Source organism: Oncorhynchus kisutch, linkage group LG27, assembly GCF_002021735.2.
Source record: "Oncorhynchus kisutch isolate 150728-3 linkage group LG27, Okis_V2, whole genome shotgun sequence".
Taxonomy (NCBI): Eukaryota; Metazoa; Chordata; class Actinopteri; order Salmoniformes; family Salmonidae; genus Oncorhynchus; species Oncorhynchus kisutch.
In genome coordinates this window covers 34,625,481-34,647,548 of record NC_034200.2, presented here as the reverse complement: position 1 = coordinate 34,647,548, position 22,068 = coordinate 34,625,481, and the positions used below count along the sequence as shown (strand labels likewise).

Sequence of the window (22,068 nt, the reverse complement as noted above, 5' to 3'; positions counted from 1 at the left end):
GATATGCAGGTTGTTCTATTCCTACTCATTCCTATTGAGGATCGTTATTTTTATACATGTGTCAGATGTTAATTTGATCACCCTGTTGTTGCAAGAAAGTTCCTGCAGAAAATGCAAACTTCTCGTGTATTCAAGGTTTAAAAAGGCTTCTAAAGTTTTTAATTTCCACTTTTAAAATGTCAGACTTGATTTGTCCTAACAAAACATGTACAAACCCCTACAACAAATGTCAGTTAATTATAATCCACATAATAATTCACATTTCCTGTTGCTGTAGGATTATTTTCCTGCTGTGAGAAACTGGTCAAATTAATATCCTACAACTGTAGAGTAACACTACTGACTTTGTATTTAGAAAGGGTGCTTAATTAGCTTTGGTGTATGGTGAAGTTGCTCCTAGACACTGATCGTGGGTCAGTGTAGCAATTTTTTAAACTAATGATTAAGGTTAGGATTGGGGGAGGGGAAGCTGATCCTAGATCTGTACTTTCCCAGTTCTCTTACCGCATCCGGGCAGTGAGGTGGACAAGGCAGCCTCCTGCCGGCCATCAGCACTTCCACCAATTGGGTGATATTCATCTGACCCTGGATTGGACGAAGCATCTCCAAGAATACCTGTGAACAACCATAACATATGATCAAAACCAAAACAGATGAAACACTGGTCCTACGCTCCAGTTCGATCCCTACCAACACCATAGTCGTTTCTCCCAAAGTATCCACTCTTCCCATGCATTTAAAAGCTTTAGATTGGTACAAGCATGGGGGAGGAGTTTCTAGTCATTTCCTTTATAAATCCATGAAGGGAAGTGGAAAAGTGCACCGCTCAGAGTATTGAACTTCAGAATGATTTGACCCCAAAACAGACAGACGCTAGTTTAATTAACTAAGACTAGGATACATCTCATCAGATACATGTTAACAGGTCTGACCCCTGGTATCTCATCCGATACATGTTAACAGGTCTGACCCCTGGTATCTCATCCGATACATGTTAACAGGTCTGACCCCTGGTATCTCATCCGATACATGTTAACAGGTCTGACCCCTGGTATCTCATCCGATACATGTTAACAGGTCTGACCCCTGGTATCTCATCAGATACATGTTAACAGGTCTGACCCCTGGTATCACATCAGATACATGTTAACAGGTCTGACCCCTGGTATTTGTCAAACAAATCAATAAAGTTTTAGGAATTTGTATTAACATATTTTCATAGTGAGGAGAGAGAGACAAAGTTCAAAGAGACAAAGTTCTTTACCGTGGTAGGACTGCTGCTTGTCTCACAGTAGGTCAACAACTCATAGAGGGTCACCCCGAAGGACCACACGTCAGACGCAGGGTAAAACTTACAGTCCACCAGGCACTCGGGAGCGTACCTACAAGGCAACACATGGGTTAGGGCACAACGTAGCAAAATGTTCTGCAACCGAAAATGAGCGTTTCTTATTGGACAAGTTTAGGTAGTTCCTTCCGGTTTGTTTTCTTCCGTTGGGTGTCAACTGCCTAATGAACACAACCAAGGTTAATATGTACATTTTAGTCACTTAACAGACACTCTTATGCAGAGCAAGGGCACATCAACAGATTTTTCACCTAGTCAGCTCAGGGATTCGAACCAGCAACCTCTCGGTTACTGGCCCAACACTCTACCGTTAGGCTACCTGCCGCCCATGTGAGTTAATGTAAATACACTGAGCCCCGTCCTGTTAACATCATAGGAGCGAAAATCACACAATACCCCATAGTGACATCACAATACCCCATAATGACATCACAATACCCCATAGTGACATCACAATACCCCATAGTGACATCACAATACCCCATAGTGACATCACAATACCCCATAATGCCAAAGCGAAAAGTTTTTTACATAAGTATTCAGACCGCTTGCTATGAGACTTAATTCTTTTTTAAATATTTGTATTTATTTAACTAGGCAAGTGAGTTAAGAACAAATTCTTATTTACAATGATGGCCTACCCGGCCAAACTCGGACGATGCTGGGCCAATTGTGCACCACCCCTGCAGAGGGGAGGACGGCTCATAATAATGGCTGGAACGGAGTAAATAGAATGGCATCAAACACATGGAAACCATATGTTTGATGTTGTTGATACCTTTCCACTTGTACCGCTCCAGCCATTACCACGTGCCCGTCCTCCCCAATTAAGGTGTCACCAACCTCCTGTGTTGTCATTCTATGTATACATTTGCTCACCAGAACACAGGGCTGTCGGTCTCCTCTCTGACAGTGTAGTAACTCTTGTCCTCCTTCATGCTCTTGGTCAGGCCAAAGTCTCCGATCTTCACCGTGCTCTCGTTCTCCACCAGAACGTTCCGAGCCGCCAGATCCCGGTGGATGAACCGCTGGGATCCCAAGTAATCCATTCCCTGAGACACACACACACACATGTTTTTATAGTTTGTATAGCTATTTACCTGGCAGTCTTGTGCTTTTACTACAAGTCTTTGAAACATTTACCACAACATTCCATTTGGTAATAGGCAACAGTTACCAAGTAACAGAAAGTACATTTAAAGGAGTGCATCATCACAAACTGCAGTAAACACCTAATAGGGTGGGATTAAAAGGATGAAATTAAAATGACATCCATTTTGGGGGTATTAATGAAGCTCCATACTACTACACCTGGCAGATCTGGAGGGCGTAGTGGAGGAGTCTCCTGAGGTCAGTCTGGTGTTTCCTCCAGGGCAGGTAGTCCTTCAGGCTCCCCGCTGGCAGGTACTCCATGATCAGCTTAGTGGTTCTCCCACCTAGACAGAGAAACACAGTGTTAACACAAACCCCATCACTGGGATGAGGTGTGTGTGTGTGTGTGACTGCAGAGCTCTCCTCACCATCCTCGCTACACACTCCTCTGTATTTGACAATGTTGTGGTGGTATAGTTCTCTCATGGTGTCTATCTCTCTCCACAGCTGACCTCTGCTCTCTGGCTTCAGAGACTTGACCGCCACAAGCTGCCCTCGACCGTCCCCACGGGGGTCATACTGACACAACTCCACCTTGCCAAAGTGACCCTGCGAATAGTACACACACACAAAAAGAATAAAGCCACAGACATCGTGAACCATATTGATGAAAGCCATACAGGTACAGTTTATATCCACACACACACACACTGTTACATACCACAATCATCACATTACAGGGGAACAAACTGATTCATAAAACAAACCGCCACCCCATTATATTTAAATTAAAAATGTATATTTATAGTTTATATTCTGGGTTCTGATTTGGTAAGACAATTGAACTAAGCTCATGAGACATTTAGAAGTGATATTCTTCAACAATCATTGGCTGGAATTCATAAGTCCAACAATGGATGTATTGTACCAATCACAGATTACCCCTTTAATGTGGACATGCACCCCAAAAGTCTACATGTATTAGGAGTCTCCCTACCTCACCCAGGTCTTTGATTTTCCTGAGGAACCTGGTTTCAAACACGGTGGGGTCCACTTCCTGGATGGGCACCCTACCAGGAGGCAGAGCAGGGTCTGGGGGAGGGGCCACAGAGGCAGGGCTATAATACTTATATTCAGACATTGCCTATAATATAAACACAGGCACGTGCACACACACTTGTCCACATATACACATGCATTTGAGAGAGCGTGACCGAAAAAGATGACAATGACAAGCGTGAAGGTGTCACACAGAGAAACGGAGGGAAGGCCCCAGAGAAACGGAGGGAAGGCCCCACAGAGAAACGGAGGGAAGGCCACAGAGAAACGGGGGGAAGGTGACAGAGAAACTGAGGGAAGGTGACAGAGAAACTGAGGGAAGGTGACAGAGAAACTAAGGGAAGGTGACAGAGAAACTGAGGGAAGGTGACAGAGAAACTGAGGGAAGGTGACAGAGAAACTGAGGGAAGGTCAAAGAGAAACTGAGGGAAGGTCACAGAGAAACGGAGGGAAGGCCGCAGAGAAACGGAGGGAAGGCCACAGAGAGAAACGGAGGGAAGGTCACAGAGAGAAACTGAGGGAAAGCCACAGAGAAACTGCGGGAAGGCCACAGAGAAACTGCGGGAAGGCCACAGAGAAACTGCGGGAAGGCCACAGAGAAACTGCGGGAAGGCCACAGAGAAACTGCGGGAAGGTGACAGAGAAACAGAGGGAAGGTGACAGAGAAACGAAGGGGAAGGTGACAGAGAAACTGAGGGAAGGTGACAGAGAAACTGAGGGAATGTGACAGAGAAACTGAGGGAAGGTCACAGAGAGGGAGAAACATGGAAGATGAGTCCTCTTTGTCCGCTTACTCTGCTCAGCCACCCCGGTGAGGTCCCTGACTATGGCCCTGAAGAAGGGCCTCCTCTTGGGGTCGTAGGTCATGCATTTGGTGATGAGCTCACCCAGCTGAGGGCAGTCTGGGGTCACCAGGGAACACTGGGCCGAGTAGAACATCTCCTTCTGCTCACAGAGAGAAAGATAGGAGACAGATCAGGGACCAAGACTTTGGGTATATAACAACAGGTGTATTCAATGAAATAACTCCAGAAAGACCTCCCCTCTGAAAGAGATATCACCAGGGTAAATAAGGGATACATTCATGTTTTGTATGGGCAGTCTAGGGGGTGGTTGTGTTGTTAGCTGTATGTTAGTAATTCTGTTGTGTTGTTAGTAATTCTGTTGTGTTGTTAGTAATTCTGTTGTGTTGTTAGTAATTCTGTTGTGTTGTTAGTAATTCTGTTGTGTTGTTAGTAATTCTGTTGTGTTGTTAGTAATTCTGTTGTGTTGTGAGGGGAAGTTAGCGTGTACCTCTATGAGTTTCTTGTCTTTGAGAGGAGCCTCTCCATCATAGCAGATCTCCCACAGCGTGGTGCCGAAGCCCCACTTATCCACCGCAACACTCAGGACCTGGCTGTCCCTCACACACTCTGGGGCGATCCACGGAATCCTCTCCACACACTCTGTAATACAACACAGCCTCATCAGCTAAACACACACAAACTCTCTCTCACACAAACACACACACACACACACCTACCTTGTCTGTTGAGTGCGGAGATGGGGACCCCAGGGCTACTGAGTTTGATGAAGGGCCCAGTCTCTCCCTCCAGGCCATCCCGCTCCACTAGGATGTTCTTAGCAGACACATAACCATGGACCAGCTTCTTATCCTCCTGAGAGGGAAATACAGGGAAGTGTCAGGTCCACAGCCATATAGACGTATACCACAGGAGGTTGGTGGCACCTGAGTTGGGGAGGACGGGCTCGTGGTAATGGCTGGAGTGGAATAGGTGGAATGGTACCAAATACATCCATTCCAATTTCTCCGTTCCAGCTATAATTATGAGCTGTCCTCCCCACAACAGCCTCCACTGACATATACAGACAAACATATAGCCACGTTTGCATGATTTCTTTTCAAATAAGTTGATATAAAAAAATATATAAAAAAATGCATTTGTTTGATTGACAACGGCACAGGATCAAGGAAAAAACATTTATAACTGAAATTAAGATCTTGAAAGTCAAAAATGGCCTGGACTAAATTATTCAAAATGGTTGGAAGCAATGATTTTTGTTCAATGTATATAGTATTTTACCTGTGGTAAGTTGCAGGTGCCTATGTGGTAAAAAAAAGCCATTCAACCAGTTTTGTAAAGAAAAAAACGGAACATTGTACTCTATTGTAAAGAGCAAAATTTGACTGCATCTGTACAGGTTTTAACAAACTACTGTCGACTCCGGGTTGGCACCAAGTTCCCAGATGCTTACATTCTGGTAAGAATACAGACTGTAATGTTATCATGGCACATTTTTATGCCCGTTTTATAATATAGGGCCAACCTGAACCATACTGGACTGGTTCTGATATTTTCCTTGCACATTGTCCTTTCCAGCACAGTTCCATTAACTATGGTGGATGCGTAAGCAGGCCATCCCAGTACAGCTAGGCTTGGCCCTATAGTGTGAATCAGGGTTGATTGATGGTTTCTCACCAGGTAGCTGAGGACGCTGGCCAGTTGTTTGGCCACCTGGAATTTCCAGGAAGTGCTGAGTTGAAGACGACACCCCTTCATGAACACATCCAGAGGACCCAGCTTCACATACTCCTCCACAATGATATCTGAACAGGGACCACACACAGGTTGAGGTCCCCAAAAAAGTCTAGCCCATTTTCACATGTAAAAGCAAATAGCAAATAGTTAAAAAAAATATTTTAAAAAAGCTGTCAGAGATATGAAGTATTTTCCGCAACATACGGCATATTGCAAATGTAGACACTATGTCATTACATCTAGGACTTCAGCGGAGCATGAAGTAAACAGCAGTATCTAAGAACTTATCACGTTGTAGCAGATACTCTGTTGCGAGTACATAGAGTACATAGCATCACAATCATCTACAATAACTTAGGTTCATCCTGCGGCTTGTGGCATATCGCTGAGTGTCAGTTTAAGAATGAAGATAAAGGCCTCCCAGGTGGCGCAGTGGTCTAGTGCACTGCATTGCAGCGCTAGCTGTGCCACCTGAGACTCTGGGTTCTGTCGCAGCCGGCCGTGACTGGGAGGTCCGTGGGGCGACGCACAATTGGCCTAGCTTCCAGGTTGGAGGCGCGCTGTGTTAAGAAGCTTGGTTGGGATGTGTTTCGGAGGATGCATGGCTTTCGACCTTCGTCTCTCCCGAGCCAGTACGGGAGTTGTAGCGATGAGACAAGATAGTAGCCACTAACAATTGGATACCATGAAAATTGGGGAGAAAAGGGGGTTAAAAAAATAATTAAGGTAAGAGAAATGGTGGAAGGAAGGGCGACTTACTGTCCTGGTTGCGAACACAGACACCATGCAGCAGAGCGATGTGTTGGTGGGACACCTGATGCATCATACTGACCGTCTCAAAGAAAGCCTGACGGAAAGAGCTCAGAGGTAAAAGGTCAAAGAAAGCCTGACGGAAAGAGGTCCGTCGTAAAAGATCAAAGTCAAAAGGTCAAAGAAAGTGGTCACAAAGTCAGACAGGTAATGGAGGAAGGAAATGTGTGCTCAATTGTCATACTTGACTAAAAGTAAAAGATACCTTAATATTAAATGAGAAGTAAAATTAGCAATGCGCATGGCCAGCACTCTCTTTTTCCTGTGGTTGAGGGTCACTTGTCATTTAAAACTTGATGGATTGATTTATTTAATTTTACTCCTGCGACTCTTGCTTGTGCTTTAAGTTTTTTCCAGGTAATGCTACAACCGAGGAAATGTTTGTAAAGACCTGTCAGCAGTGGAGGCTCCTCAGAGGAGGAAGGGGAGGACCATCCTCCTCAGTGCATTTCATAAAACTAAATGTTTTTAAACATTTTTTTTTAAATATATTTTTTGGGGATAAAATCTTTATATAAATAATCACCAAATAATATGTGCCATGATAACATTACAGTCTGTATTTTAATTTATTAAAACACACTATTTTGCAATGAAGGTCTACAGTAGCCTCAAAAGCACTTTGTAGGGTTGCACCATGGTGTAGCCAGAGGACAGCTAGCTTCCGTCCTCCTCTGGGTACATTGATGTCAATACAGTAATTATGACAACTTCTGGAGGATGTCCCCCAACCTATCAGAGATTTTGCAGCATGAATTGACATGTTGTCAATCCAATCAAAGGATCAAAATAATTAATCTAGTACTGAATGCATAAACTACAGCTAGCTAGCTAGCACTGCAGTGCATAACATGTGGTGAGCAGTTGACTCAGAGAGAGAGAAAGACAATATTTGAACAGTTTAACTAATTAATTTATTCCAAAATGAAGGAGAAGCGAGAGAGAGAGTAATTTTTCCCAGTTTTACTTAGCTAGCAAATACAGCAAGCTATTTTAGCCTGCTCAAACAAAGGGATACTATGTTAGCTACCTGGCTATGACTATCCAACGCAACACTGGAACTCTTCCAAGTCAAGGTAAGCTTTTGGTTTTTAAAAATGTATTGCCACTGGGCCCCCCCGGTGTAAGTTCTAAACTGCTTACTGACTGTACACTGTTCAGTGTACTGCATGATTGTAGCGGGTTACTAACGCGTTAGTTCTACTAGCTATGTTGACTATGACTTTAGCTAATATGGTGACAACGATGTAGGCTGTGTGTAGTGGTTATGATATGGTTTGGCTTGGAAAGTGTTTTTCACCTGGCCACATACAGCTGATGTGTTGTGCATTGAAGTCCATAAGGGAAAAGTTGAGAGGAGACCGCGTAGATGCGAGAAGGAATACAACGTGGCTGCTATGAAAGTAAAATGTGTTCAGCGGGTGTATTCATTAAAGCTGATTCTGTTTTAAAAAAAATCTTAAATGGAAGCAAACGGTGTAAATATATCTGAATTTGTTCAATAGAAACGTTTGTTTGCAACTGTTGGACTAATGATTAAACCCTATATATCAGCTAGATGCAGACAACAGTGTGCAACAATGTATTGAATGTGTCACTGTCTGTCACCTCAAATGTTTCTCTCGAACTGGATGCATCTATGTTGTAATCGTTCATTCATAGGCAAGGTTGTAGCCAAAGAACATTTGAGTATCATGTAAACCTAAACCTATCGCTGTTACATTGAACTGGGTGAACGGAATATGAAAGACAGTCATCCAATATTTTGTAATAGAAATAAGGTCATGATCATTATTATTATAAAATTTTTTATCTCCCTCCCTCATCTTAAATGGCACGGACCACAAATGCCTGTCAAACACACCCCGGTAATGGCTGAAATGGATTTAACAGAATATACTGTCTTTTCATTGCATTTATAAGAACGCTAAAGCCTGGGATTTAACGCATAGTCTCCACACTTACATCAGAAGAAAGAGCACTTTATTTTGATAGGTGTTCATTTTACGGGGATAATATATATATATATTTTTTTACACAGTTGAAATGTTAACAAATTCGATGTGCTGAAATGAAAGCAACTTTTGAAAGTGAACACTCGGATTATAGTGATATATAAAATAGGTAATAATATAATATAATAATCTAGAGCCAAACCTGTTGATTTTTAATCTTAGACTATCCTGCTATTAAATTATGCAAGAGAACGTGACAACCACAGTAATTAATGAGTCAGTCTAGACAGCGCAGGTGAGTGCAGGTAGGCCTAGACAGAGTAAGTTTTGGAGGTTGTTCCACCCCTTTATATTAATGTATTCATACATGCAAATATACCCAGTGTATTTATGCAAATGCAGCACATATCATTTTCTTTATTTTAAACACGTAATATTGACAAAATACTGTATACCGTTAGAAAGAGTATATATGAGTGCATTCTAAGAAAACAAAAGTGAAATTTGGCAATAAATTGACTTCCTGAATTCCCACCAAAATCCCTGAACTCCATTATTTGTCCGTGCAAGTAAAATGTTTTATATCCTATAATTCAATCAAAATATGTTGGATTTAAACATTTCTAAAAGTTTAGAGTATGTTCATCCATTGGCCAACTGTTTCATTCCTTCAAATTATCAATTTTGCTTACCGTTGCTAGTAAAATACTACTTGAGTAAAAGTCAAAAAGTATCTGGTTTTAAATCTACAGTGGTGGAAAAAGTACTCAATTGTCATACTTGAGTAAAAAGTTCAAGTAAATTCTATACATCAAATTCCTTATATTAAGTAAACCAGATGGCACCATTTTATTTTTTATTTATGGTCAGACAGGGACACACTCCAACACTCAGACATAATTTGCGAACTCAGTATTTGTGTTTAGTGAGTCTGCCAGATCAGAGGCAGTAGGGATGACAACACGTTATATTGATAAGTGCGTGAATTGGAACATACTGCTGTGCTGCCTAAGCATTCGAAATGGAACAAGTACTTTTGTGTGTCAGAGAAAATGTACAGGAGTAAAAGGTAGAGATTGTCTTTAAGAATGTAGTAAAAGTCAAATTTGTCAAAAATATAATAAAGTAGTACTTTAAAACATGTATACTTAAGTACTTTACACCACTGTGTGAATGTCAATCAAATATATTTATAAAGCCCCTTATATTTATACAGAACGTGTGAGGGTGTGCACGCACGTGTTCTCACCATAGAGATGTCCCTGTGTTGGGACCGCAGCATTTTCAGGACCACTTTGACCTGGTGGTGGGTTTGGGAACCCCATACATCCTTCTCTTCCTCACACTTTATCTTCAGTTTGCCAGCATAGATGTTAGTTCTGGTGCCACAGCCCAAGTGCTCCTCCTAGATAGACATATGGGAGACATAGACCTGGTTAATGACAGAAAAGCAAAACTGTTGATGTCAAACAAATGAATGAAAAAGGTAGCATTGCCAGTGTAGGGCATCCTGTGCACACGAACATACTGTACGCAGCCTAGCATGAAAACACGCATGCATACATTTTTTATTTAAAAACATATTTAACTGGCCTATCCCGTCCAAACACTAACCCAGATGGCGCTGGGCCAATTGTGTGCCGCCCTATGAGACTCCCAATCACGGCTGGTTGTGATACAGCCTGGAATCGAACCAGGGTCTGTGGTGACACCTCTAGCACTGAGATGCAGTGCCCTAGACCGCTGCGCCACTCGGGACCCCAATGCATACACACACACAAGCACACACACCTGCAAAATGTCCTCTTTGAGGATCCTGTGGAAGATGAGTTGACTCTGTATGGGATGTGTCGGCTCCGCCTCTCTCTTTGTCACGAACAGAAGGTTAGAGATTTCTAAAGAAAACGAAAAACCACGCTGAAATAGGAAACTGAAATAGGAAACAAAAGACACGCCAAACACATCCCTCTAAAGTGAGATGAGGTAACAGAGAAAACCACGGTTACTGAGCAACAGTTTCCTGTTTGATATTGGTATGAACAAAAGAACTCATCCAGCTCAGGGGCCTCATTTCTAACCGTTGTGTAAATGTAACACTAAATATCCGCATGCACCATTTCTGAAAAGACCGCGCACGCACAAAGATAGAGATTTATAAACTTGGCACTCGTCATACAGAGCCTTCAGAAAGTATTCATACCCCTTGACTTATTCCACATTTTATTGGGTTACAGCTTGAATTCAACATGACAATAAATACACTACCATTCAGAGTTCTGGGTCACTTAGAAATGTCCTTGTTTTTGAAAGAAAATCACATTTTGGGTCCATTAAAATAACATCAAATTGATCAGAAATCCAGTGTAAACATAGTTAATGCTGTCAATGACTACCAAAATGAATTTTTTTATGGAATATCTACATAGGCCCATTATCAGCAACCATCCAATGGCACCTTGTGTTAGCTATTCCAAGTTTATCATTTTAAAAGTCTAATTGATCATTAGAAAACCCTTTTGCAATTATGTTAGCACAGCTGAAAACTGTTGTGCTCATTAAAGAAGCAATAAAACTGGCCTTCTTTAGACTAGTTGAGTATCTGGAGCATCAGCATTTGTGGATTCGATTACAGACTCAATGGCCATAAACAAAGAGCTTTCTTCTGAAACCAAATCAAATTGATTTATATAGCCCTTCGTACATCAGCTGATATCTCAAAGTGCTGTACAGAAACCCAGCCTAAAACCCCAAACAGCAAGCAATGCAGGTGTAGAAGCACGGAAACTCGTCAGTCTATACTTGTTCTGAGAAATTAAGGCTATTCCATGCGAAAAATTGCCAAGAAACTGAAGATCTCATACAACGCTTAATACTACTCCCTTTACAGAACAGAGCAAACTGGCCCTAACCAGAATAGAAAGAGGAGTGGGAGGCCCCGGTGCACAACTGAGCAAGAGGACAAGCCCATTAGAGTGTCTAGTTTGAGAAACAGACGCCTCACAAGTCCTCAACTGGCAGCTTCATTAAATAATACCCGCAAAACACCAGTCTCAACGTCAACAGTGAAGAGGTGACTCTGGGATGCTGGCCTTCTAGGCAGAGTTGCAAAGAAAAAGCCATATTTCAGACTGGCCAATAAAAAGAAAAGATTAAGATGGGCAAAAGAACACAGACACTGGACAGAGGAACTCTGGAGTCATCCTGGAGTCGCCTCTTCACTTCACTGTTGACGTTGAGACTTATTTAGGCTTGCCATAACAAAGGGGTTGAATACTTTTCAGTTTAGAATTTTTTGTGAATAAAAAATAAAAAATAATTCTACAAACAAAATTCCACTTTGACATGATGGGGTATTGTATGTAGATCAGTGACACAACATGTCATGTTAAATTCATGCTGTAACACGACAACATGGGGGAAAGTAAAGGTCTGTGAATACTTTCTGAAGGCTCTGTACATACGCCTTTTTCACATTATAAATCCGACTGGTTGTAAAACTGAGCGCGTGTGAACCGGGCATTATAACTCCGTCTGAAAAACGGCCCTCATTCACCTTTTATGGTGACAATAACAGCCTTATTTGCTGTATACTTTGGAAGTGTTGGAATTAGGCCTAGTAAATGGCGAACTGGCTCAAATGTCTTTGGAAGTGTTGGAATTAGGCCTAGTAAATGGCGAACTGGCTCAAATGTCTTTGGAAGTGTTGGAATTAGGCCTAGTAAATGGCGAAATTGATCAAATGTCTTTGGAAGTGTTGGAATTAGGCCTAGTAAATGGCGAACTTGATCAAATGTCTTTGGAAGTGTTGGAATTAGGCCTAGTAAATGGCGAACTTGATCAAATGTCTTTGGAAGTGTTGGAATTAGGCCTAGTAAATGGCGAACTTGATCTAATGTCTTTGGAAGTGTTGGAATTAGGCCTAGTAAATGGCGAACTTGATCAAATGTCTTTGGAAGTGTTGGAATTAGGCCTAGTAAATGGCAAACTTGATCAAATGTCTTTGGAAGTGTTCGAATTAGGCCTAGTAAATGGCGAACTTGATCAAATGTCTTTGGAAGTGTTGGAATTAGGCCTAGTGTTGGCAGAATGTTTTGTTTTGTAGTGACATTTGTTGTATCTGACCGTTTCTGAAAGAAAAACAACTACAATTTGTTGTGGACCTGTAAACAGGTCGTTTGAACATTTGAATTTCATTTGAATTTCCCGGAACCTAAATATGCTGCACTGCCCGCGAATTCTGAAACATTGATCTACTCTGATGAAAACTACAGTAGCCCTACTTAAAGTGGTATCCTACACACTTCCATGTTCAATTCTACTGTATGTTATAAACCACACTCCCTGCCGGATGAAATTATAATAGCCTATCTACTAGGCCCAATTAAAATGAGAGATGCGCATGGTAATTTGTTGTATGGCTACTCAGGGAATAAGAACTCATCATGGGCAGAAAAGGTGAGGAATTGATTCTGCAATGGTTATGATATACACAGAGTGTACAAAACATTAGGTACACCTTCCTAATATTGAGTTGCACCCGTTTTGCCCTCAGAACAGCCTCAATTTGTCAGGGCATGGACTATAAGGTGTTGAAAGCGTTCCACAGGGATGCTGGCCCATGTTAACGCCAATGGTTTCCACAGTTGTGGCAAGTTGGCTGGATGTCCTGTGTGTGGTAGACCATTCTTGATACACACTGGGAACTGTTGAGTGTGAAAAACCCAGCAGCGTTGCAGTTCTTGACACTCTCAAACCAGTGTGTCTGGCACCTACTACAATACCCTATTCAAAGGCACTTAAATCTCATCTTGCCCTTCCACCCTCTGAATGGCACACATTAACAAACCATGTTTCAAATGTCTCAAGATTTAAATCCTTCTTTAACCTGTCTCTTCCTCTTCATCTACACTGATTGAAGTGGATTTAACAGGTGACATCAATTAGCGATCATAGCTTTCACCTGGATTCACCTGGTCAGCCTGTCATGGAAAGAGCAGGTCTTCTTAATGTTTTGTCCACTCAGTGTATTAAATATTAACATTACCGTATTCAAACGTAGCCTACAAACGTCAATAGGAAAAGGTGAACCATCTGTTGTACCGTAAAAACTGCGCTGCGGATTGGATCTTCACTAGTTGTAGGCCTATAGGCTATTTCACCAGTATGAAACCATACCAATCAGAAATGGCGAAGAATGTATTCGGCAATGATCATGGAAATTTAATTAATCATAGGAAATATATGCCTGTTTTCTAATTATTTTAGAATGTAGAGATAACATAGAGATACATAGGCCTAAATAGATTTTCGCTCTTCTCACTAATGGCAAATGATTGCATGATTTCATGAGTGTCATTATATTCTCCATTACACAAGGCTACAAGGCTACATGGCTACTAGCCTACTAGCCTACATGGCTACTGGGCTACTTTTGCCTTCTTACAATATATCAACTACATGGTCTAAAGTTAGCGGGAGGAAAGGCACATTCTCAAGTCCAGTTCGTTTTTTTATAAAAGCCAACTTTTGCGTGGAAACTGGCGCACACATGTTTTGGGGCATATTTTGTGTGTAAGTGATGTTTATAAATGAGGCCCCCTGGTGTATTGTATGGTATAATGTACCAATGCCTGTATGGTAAGGAATGAATTGCTGTGATGATAGTTTTGGGGTAGGGTATCATACCAAACCTCTGGACAGGACTATGGTAAGGCATTAGGTGCCATGGACAGGGTATCATACCATACCTCTGGGCTGGGGAGGGCAAGACTATGGTAAGGCATTAGGTGCGATGGACAGGGTATCATACCATACCTCTGGGCTGGGGAGGGTAGGACTATGGTAAGGCATTAGGTGCGATGGACAGGGTATCATACCATACCTCTGGGCTGGGGAGGGTAGGACTATGGTAAGGCATTAGGTGCCATGGACAGGGTATCATACCATACCTCTGGGCTGGGGAGGGCAGGCCTTGCGGAGCTGGAAGAAGCCTCTGTCTGTACTGAGAGTCTGGCCCCTCAGCTGTTCCGTCAGCTCCCTGAGGGAGGGCTGCCTCAGGTCCGTACCATTCAGGCTGTAGCCCTCCGGCCCCACCTCGATCTTAAAGCTACGGTACGGACGACTATTGGTCAGGTCCACCTACAGCAGCCAAGAGGAGAAAGAGGTTAGAGAGCAATACATCAGTCCATTTATTAACACAGGAATTCATACAGCAACGAATTATCACAATTCAGTTCAGGCAAATTATGGTCACTAACAAGATAGACCTGTTGGGAGTCGTTGTACACATGACTGTGGGTGAGGCAGGTGGTGTTTGTGCTGTACCTCGTTGCCTGTGACAGTCAGGAGGATGTGGTCATAGTTGATGCAGCTCCAGCGCAGGACGTACATGCCCTCCTCCTCGCCCTCCTGACGCAGCTTGTGGGAGGTGTAGTCCATGCTGGAAGGGGAGGGGCCAAAAGGTTTGGATCAATTCAGTTCTACACTAGTATAGAAGTATTATTATATCAATATCTGTATAAATCAAACAAATTTGACTATAGAACTACTACATGTTCTCTATCCAATGACAACTGAATGGGTATATTTAAACTCACCTGATTGGCCCATGACAGCCTTCCTGCAGGTTCCGCACCACAGAGGGAGGGGCCACATCTGTACACAGGAAGTGATGTGCGTCCACCGTCAGACGGAAGTATCCATCAATAAGGGCGGCAAAAGACAACGCCTCTGCATGGAAACCCAGGCCCAGTTCCTGTGGTAGAAATAAAGTGACCACAAACGAAGAAGGTGAATGTCCAATGTAACAGTGGGCACAAAGAGAATACACCGACGACACCGACGTAATGTAAAGCTATGGAACTTAGCCTCATTCAAGATCGCTCATTCAGATACTATTAACCATTTTGCTAAATAAGTTTCCCCTGAAACTTCAAAACAATGAAACTCTACCATATTTTTGTTGTCCTGCTTGTGGACAGTGACTGCAGAGCCCTTGATGTTGATGTGTGTGATCTCATGGAAATCGGAGAAGGTTTTCCAGTCGTTCGAAACGCCTTGAGGTGGTTTGTTCGTCAGGTTGATGTTGGTTTTGTGCTTTAGGGATTTTTTCTTCTCTTTGGCAGTCCATGCATTCTGAGAAATAGATGAACATTACATTTTTTTATCTCTTGATAAACAAAATACCAGACGATGATCGTGGACTACAGGAAAAAGAGGACTGAGTACGAAGCCATTCCCATTGACGGGGCTGCAGTGGAGCAGGTTGAGACCTTCAAGTTCCCTGGTCATCACCAACAAATGTGAATGGTCCAAGTACACCAAGACAGTCATGAAGAGGGCACGACAAAACCTATTCCCCTCAGGAAACTGACAAGATTTGGCATGGGTCCTCAGATCCTCAAAAGGTTCAACAGCTGCACCATCGAGAGAATCCTGACTGGTTGCATCACTGCCTGGTATGGCAACTGCTCGGCCTTCGACCGCAAGGACCGACAGAGGGTAGTGCGAATGGCCCAGTACATCACTGGGGCCAAGCTTCCTGCCATCCAGGACCTCTATACCAGGCAGTGTCAGAGGAAGGCCCTAATAATTGTCAAAGACTTCAGCCACCCTAGACATAGACTGTTCTCTCTGCTACCGCACGGCAAGCGGTACCGGAGTGCCACGTCTAGGTCCAAGAGGCTTCTAAACAGCTTCTACCCCCAAGCCATAAGACTCCTGAACATTTAGTCAAATGGCTACTCACTCTTTACACCACTGCTACTTTCTGTTGTAATCTATGCATAGTCACTTTAATAACTCTATCTACATGTACATACTACCTCAAATAACCTGTGCCCCTGCACATTGACTCTGTATCGGTACCCCCCTGTATATAGTATCACTATTGTTATTCCACTGCTGCTCTTTCATTACTTGTTACTTTTATTCTTATCTCATTTTTTTTAACTGCATTGTTGTTTAGGGGCTAGTAAGTAAGGATTTCACTGTAAGGTCTACTACACCTGTTGTATTCAGCATTTCACTGTAAGGTCTACATCTGTTGTATTCAGCATTTCACTGTAAGGTCTACTACACCTGTTGTATTCAGCATTTCACTGTAAGGTCTACAACACCTGTTGTATTCAGCATTTCACTGTAAGATCTACACCTGTTGTATTCAGCATTTCACTGTAAGGTCTACACCTGTTGTATTCAGCATTTCACTGTAAGGTCTACTACAACTGTTGTATTCAGCATTTCACTGTAAGGTCTACTACACCTGTTGTATTCAGCATTTCACTGTAAGGTCTACTACACCTGTTGTATTCAGCATTTCACTGTAAGGTCTACTATACCTGTTGTATTCAGCATTTCACTGTAAGGTCTACTACACCTGTTGTATTCAGCATTTCACTGTAAGGTCTACACCTGTTGTATTCAGCATTTCACTGTAAGGTCTACACTTGTTGTATTCAGCATTTCACTGTAAGGTCTACTACACTTGTTGTATTCAGCATTTCACTGTAAGGTCTACACTTGTTGTATTCAGCATTTCACTGTAAGGTCTACTACACCTGTTGTATTCAGCATTTCACTGTAAGGTCTACACTTGTTGTATTCAGCATTTCACTGTAAGGTCTACTACACTTGTTGTATTCAGCATTTCACTGTAAGGTCTACACTTGTTGTATTCAGCATTTCACTGTAAGGTCTACTACACCTGTTGTATTCAGCATTTCACTGTAAGGTCTACTACACCTGTTGTATTCAGCATTTCACTGTAAGGTCTACTACACCTGTTGTATTCAGCATGTCACTAAGGTCTACTACACCTGTTGTATTCAGCATTTCACTGTAAGGTCTACTACACCTGTTGTATTCAGCATTTCACTGTAAGGTCTACACCTGTTGTATTCAGCATTTCACTGTAAGGTCTACTACACCTGTTGTATTCAGCATTTCACTGTAAGGTCTACACCTGTTGTATTCAGCATTTCACTGTAAGGTCTACACCTGTTGTATTCAGCATTTCACTGTAAGGTCTACTACACCTGTTGTATTCAGCATTTCACTGTAAGGTCTACTACACCTGTTGTATTCAGCATTTCACTGTAAGGTCTACACCTGTTGTATTCAGCATTTCACTGTAAGGTCTACATCTGTTGTATTCAGCATTTCACTGTAAGGTCTACTACACCTGTTGTATTCAGCATTTCACTGTAAGGTCTACTACACCTGTTGTATTCAGCATTTCACTGTAAGGTCTACACCTGTTGTATTCAGCATTTCACTGTAAGGTCTACACCTGTTGTATTCAGCATTTCACTGTAAGGTCTACTACACCTGTTGTATTCAGCATTTCACTGTAAGGTCTACTACACCTGTTGTATTCAGCATTTCACTGTAAGGTCTACACCTGTTGTATTCAGCATTTCACTGTAAGGTCTACACCTGTTGTATTCAGCATTTCACTGTAAGGTCTACACCTGTTGTATTCAGCATATCACTGTAAGGTCTACACCTGTTGTATTCAGCATTTCACTGTAAGGTCTACACCTGTTGTATTCAGCATTTCACTGTAAGGTCTACTACACCTGTTGTATTCAGCATTTCACTGTAAGGTCTACTACACCTGTTGTATTCAGCATTTCACTGTAAGGTCTACTACACCTGTTGTATTCAGCATTTCACTGTAAGGTCTACTACACCTGTTGTATTCAGCATTTCACTGTAAGGTCTACATCTGTTGTATTCAGCATATCACTGTAAGGTCTACATCTGTTGTATTCAGCATTTCACTGTAAGGTCTACACCTGTTGTATTCAGCATTTCACTGTAAGGTCTACACCTGTTGTATTCAGCATTTCACTGTAAGGTCTACTACACCTGTTGTATTCAGCATTTCACTGTAAGGTCTACTACACCTGTTGTATTCAGCATTTCACTGTAAGGTCTACTACACCTGTTGTATTCAGCATTTCACTGTAAGGTCTACTACATCTGTTGTATTCAGCATATCACTGTATGGTCTACACCTGTTGTATTCAGCATTTCACTGTAAGGTCTACACCTGTTGTATTCAGCATTTCACTGTAAGGTCTACACCTGTTGTATTCAGCATTTCACTGTAAGGTCTACACCTGTTGTATTCAGCATTTCACTGTAAGGTCTACTACACCTGTTGTATTCAGCATTTCACTGTAAGGTCTACTACACCTGTTGTATTCAGCATTTCACTGTAAGGTCTACATCTGTTGTATTCAGCATATCACTGTAAGGTCTACACCTGTTGTATTCAGCATTTCACTGTAAGGTCTACATCTGTTGTATTCAGCATTTCACTGTAAGGTCTACACCTGTTGTATTCAGCATTTCACTGTAAGGTCTACACCTGTTGTATTCAGCATTTCACTGTAAGGTCTACACCTGTTGTATTCAGCATTTCACTGTAAGGTCTACACCTGTTGTATTCAGCATTTCACTGTAAGGTCTACACCTGTTGTATTCAGCATTTCACTGTAAGGTCTACACCTGTTGTATTCAGCATTTCACTGTAAGGTCTACACCTGTTGTATTCAGCATTTCACTGTAAGGTCTACACCTGTTGTATTCAGCATTTCACTGTAAGGTCTACACCTGTTGTATTCAGCATTTCACGGTAAGGTCTACACCGGTTGTATTCAGCATTTCACTGTAAGGTCTACACCTGTTGTATTCAGCATTTCACTGTAAGGTCTACACCTGTTGTATTCAGCATTTCACTGTAAGGTCTACTACACCTGTTGTATTCAGCATTTCACTGTAAGGTCTACTACATCTGTTGTATTCAGCATATCACTGTATGGTCTACACCTGTTGTATTCAGCATTTCACTGTAAGGTCTACACCTGTTGTATTCAGCATTTCACTGTAAGGTCTACACCTGTTGTATTCAGCATTTCACTGTAAGGTCTACACCTGTTGTATTCAGCATTTCACTGTAAGGTCTACTACACCTGTTGTATTCAGCATTTCACTGTAAGGTCTACTACACCTGTTGTATTCAGCATTTCACTGTAAGGTCTACATCTGTTGTATTCAGCATATCACTGTAAGGTCTACACCTGTTGTATTCAGCATTTCACTGTAAGGTCTACATCTGTTGTATTCAGCATTTCACTGTAAGGTCTACACCTGTTGTATTCAGCATTTCACTGTAAGGTCTACACCTGTTGTATTCAGCATTTCACTGTAAGGTCTACACCTGTTGTATTCAGCATTTCACTGTAAGGTCTACACCTGTTGTATTCAGCATTTCACTGTAAGGTCTACACCTGTTGTATTCAGCATTTCACTGTAAGGTCTACACCTGTTGTATTCAGCATTTCACTGTAAGGTCTACACCTGTTGTATTCAGCATTTCACTGTAAGGTCTACACCTGTTGTATTCAGCATTTCACTGTAAGGTCTACACCTGTTGTATTCAGCATTTCACGGTAAGGTCTACACCGGTTGTATTCAGCATTTCACTGTAAGGTCTACACCTGTTGTATTCAGCATTTCACTGTAAGGTCTACACCTGTTGTATTCAGCATTTCACTGTAAGGTCTACATCTGTTGTATTCAGCATTTCACTGTAAGGTCTACACCTGTTGTATTCAGCATTTCACTGTAAGGTCTACACCTGTTGTATTCAGCATGTGACTAATAAGTAATAAATACAATACAGATAGATACAAGGTGTGCCATAATTTACACATTATAAGTGCCAAAATAATATACTCACTGTCACATTCTGTAGCTTCCTCCGCCACTTGATCCCTGTATTTCCAGACACAAGGACTTGGTACTGGGTGGGCTGACCCTGGTTACAGGAAGTGGGTGTTCCTTGGATCTCCCCTTCGCTGTCCGTCACACGGAGCACTTTGGGCTCGTACTCCTTGTATTGATGAGACAGGACACCATTTTGTTAGCTTCAGGAACTTCTTTACACAGACCTTAGACAGACTATCGGAGTACCATCTGGTTCTGTCTTTGGCCCAGCGCAAATTTTTTTCTGAGAGTGTGTCTGTAAACACGGTTGCACAGAGCATTATGGGTACTGTAGTACATCTTGCTACACACCTCACAGCCGAACCCACAGGTCAGAGTTTCCAATGTAGCTAGGTATTTGACCTTGATGTCGTGGGTGCTGACGTTGTCGCTCTGCACTGTCTTGTTGTTGAACTCGCTGAGGAAGTCCTGGAACACCCGGGAGATACGGAGTCGGGTCAGGAAGTTGCGCTGCTTGATGATTTGGTTCACTCTATCTGGGATATATTTCTTATAGCTGGGTGGGATGGAAGGAGTCGTGTGTGAGTCGGGGGTGTGTGTGTGTGTGAGTGCATGAGCGTAAATGGTTGTGTATTAAGAAAGATGGTAAACGGTTTAATTTTCAGCCTCTGGGATTGTGACTGGTTACCTGATTTGCCCTGCTACACCAGGGATGACGATGTTGTTGTCCAGGGCATGGTGTGAGATAGACAACACTGCCATCCCCAGGCACTCATTCTCAATATAGTGGACCTCCTCTTCATTCTGAGGGTTACCCAGTGTGGCCCACCCCTTCAGGAAGTCATGCTGACCCTGGGAAAATCAAAACACACAAACACACGATTCAAGATATCTGATTGTGTATGCTAGAGCTCTCCATGTGAGTATATAGCGGTTTTAAACTGTGTGAGAATATGTTCAGAGTGTGAGAGGATACCTGGGCAAACAGATACTTCAGTGAGGCAGTGTCAAGGAGGGGGTTACCCTCTGGTTCATTGCTGTTCTTACTCTTGAGGGTGTGTCTGCAAACACGTGGCACACTCTCATTCGCACCATGCCAGTTGGTGAAGTAGAACCTGAATAAAGAGATCAAGGGTTATCTTTAAAAAAAGGTATTTCACTGTCAGTATGAACGTTTTGTAAGAAAGAAATGGTTTTAACTCAACAAGTTTGTTGAATTTACAGACCAAGTAGCTGCTGTATCCTAAAATGGTCCCTCTTCAATAGTTGTGACAAACTGAGGAGTAGCTTATCCTAATGCTTACCTCATGCGATAGTGGAGCTTTAAACGGCTGCTTTCCTTGAAGGTGTGATTCGGAGGGAACCAGATTTTCCTGACCTCATCATACAGGGCAAACAAATTGCAGCAAAGAGGGGAAATGCCTAAAAAAAATAAAAAAAGAGACATGATTTCCCTCAACAAGAACCACCCATGATGTCATATTCATGATCCATGACAAACATTCAAATAAGTCAGGAGGGAGAAGGA

At 42.2% G+C, this 22,068-nt stretch overlaps 1 protein-coding gene across 4 annotated transcripts in view; it reads right to left on the bottom strand.

Annotated features, from left to right (window-relative positions):
- LOC109882067 (tyrosine-protein kinase JAK1) overlaps positions 1–22,068 on the bottom strand; it is a 28,674-nt gene that overhangs the window by 2,967 nt on the left and 3,639 nt on the right. For 3 of the 4 annotated variants that reach the window (XM_020474162.2, XM_020474161.2, XM_031807173.1), the window contains 22 exons: positions 21,845–21,962; positions 21,517–21,655; positions 21,229–21,392; positions 20,892–21,096; positions 20,554–20,706; positions 15,756–15,938; positions 15,401–15,558; positions 15,129–15,243; positions 14,753–14,942; positions 10,596–10,699; positions 10,054–10,209; positions 6,799–6,886; positions 5,980–6,107; positions 5,022–5,157; positions 4,793–4,944; positions 4,294–4,444; positions 3,438–3,532; positions 2,869–3,049; positions 2,660–2,784; positions 2,228–2,400; positions 1,265–1,382; positions 505–615 (listed from right to left, as the gene is read on the bottom strand). In XM_020474162.2, coding sequence (XP_020329751.2) covers positions 505–615; positions 1,265–1,382; positions 2,228–2,400; positions 2,660–2,784; positions 2,869–3,049; positions 3,438–3,532; positions 4,294–4,444; positions 4,793–4,944; positions 5,022–5,157; positions 5,980–6,107; positions 6,799–6,886; positions 10,054–10,209; positions 10,596–10,699; positions 14,753–14,942; positions 15,129–15,243; positions 15,401–15,558; positions 15,756–15,938; positions 20,554–20,706; positions 20,892–21,096; positions 21,229–21,392; positions 21,517–21,655; positions 21,845–21,962 — 3,143 coding nt within the window. The remainder of the gene's footprint in view (positions 1–504; positions 616–1,264; positions 1,383–2,227; positions 2,401–2,659; positions 2,785–2,868; positions 3,050–3,437; positions 3,533–4,293; positions 4,445–4,792; positions 4,945–5,021; positions 5,158–5,979; positions 6,108–6,798; positions 6,887–10,053; positions 10,210–10,595; positions 10,700–14,752; positions 14,943–15,128; positions 15,244–15,400; positions 15,559–15,755; positions 15,939–20,553; positions 20,707–20,891; positions 21,097–21,228; positions 21,393–21,516; positions 21,656–21,844; positions 21,963–22,068) is intronic. The other variant, XM_020474165.2, reaches the window with a different exon arrangement.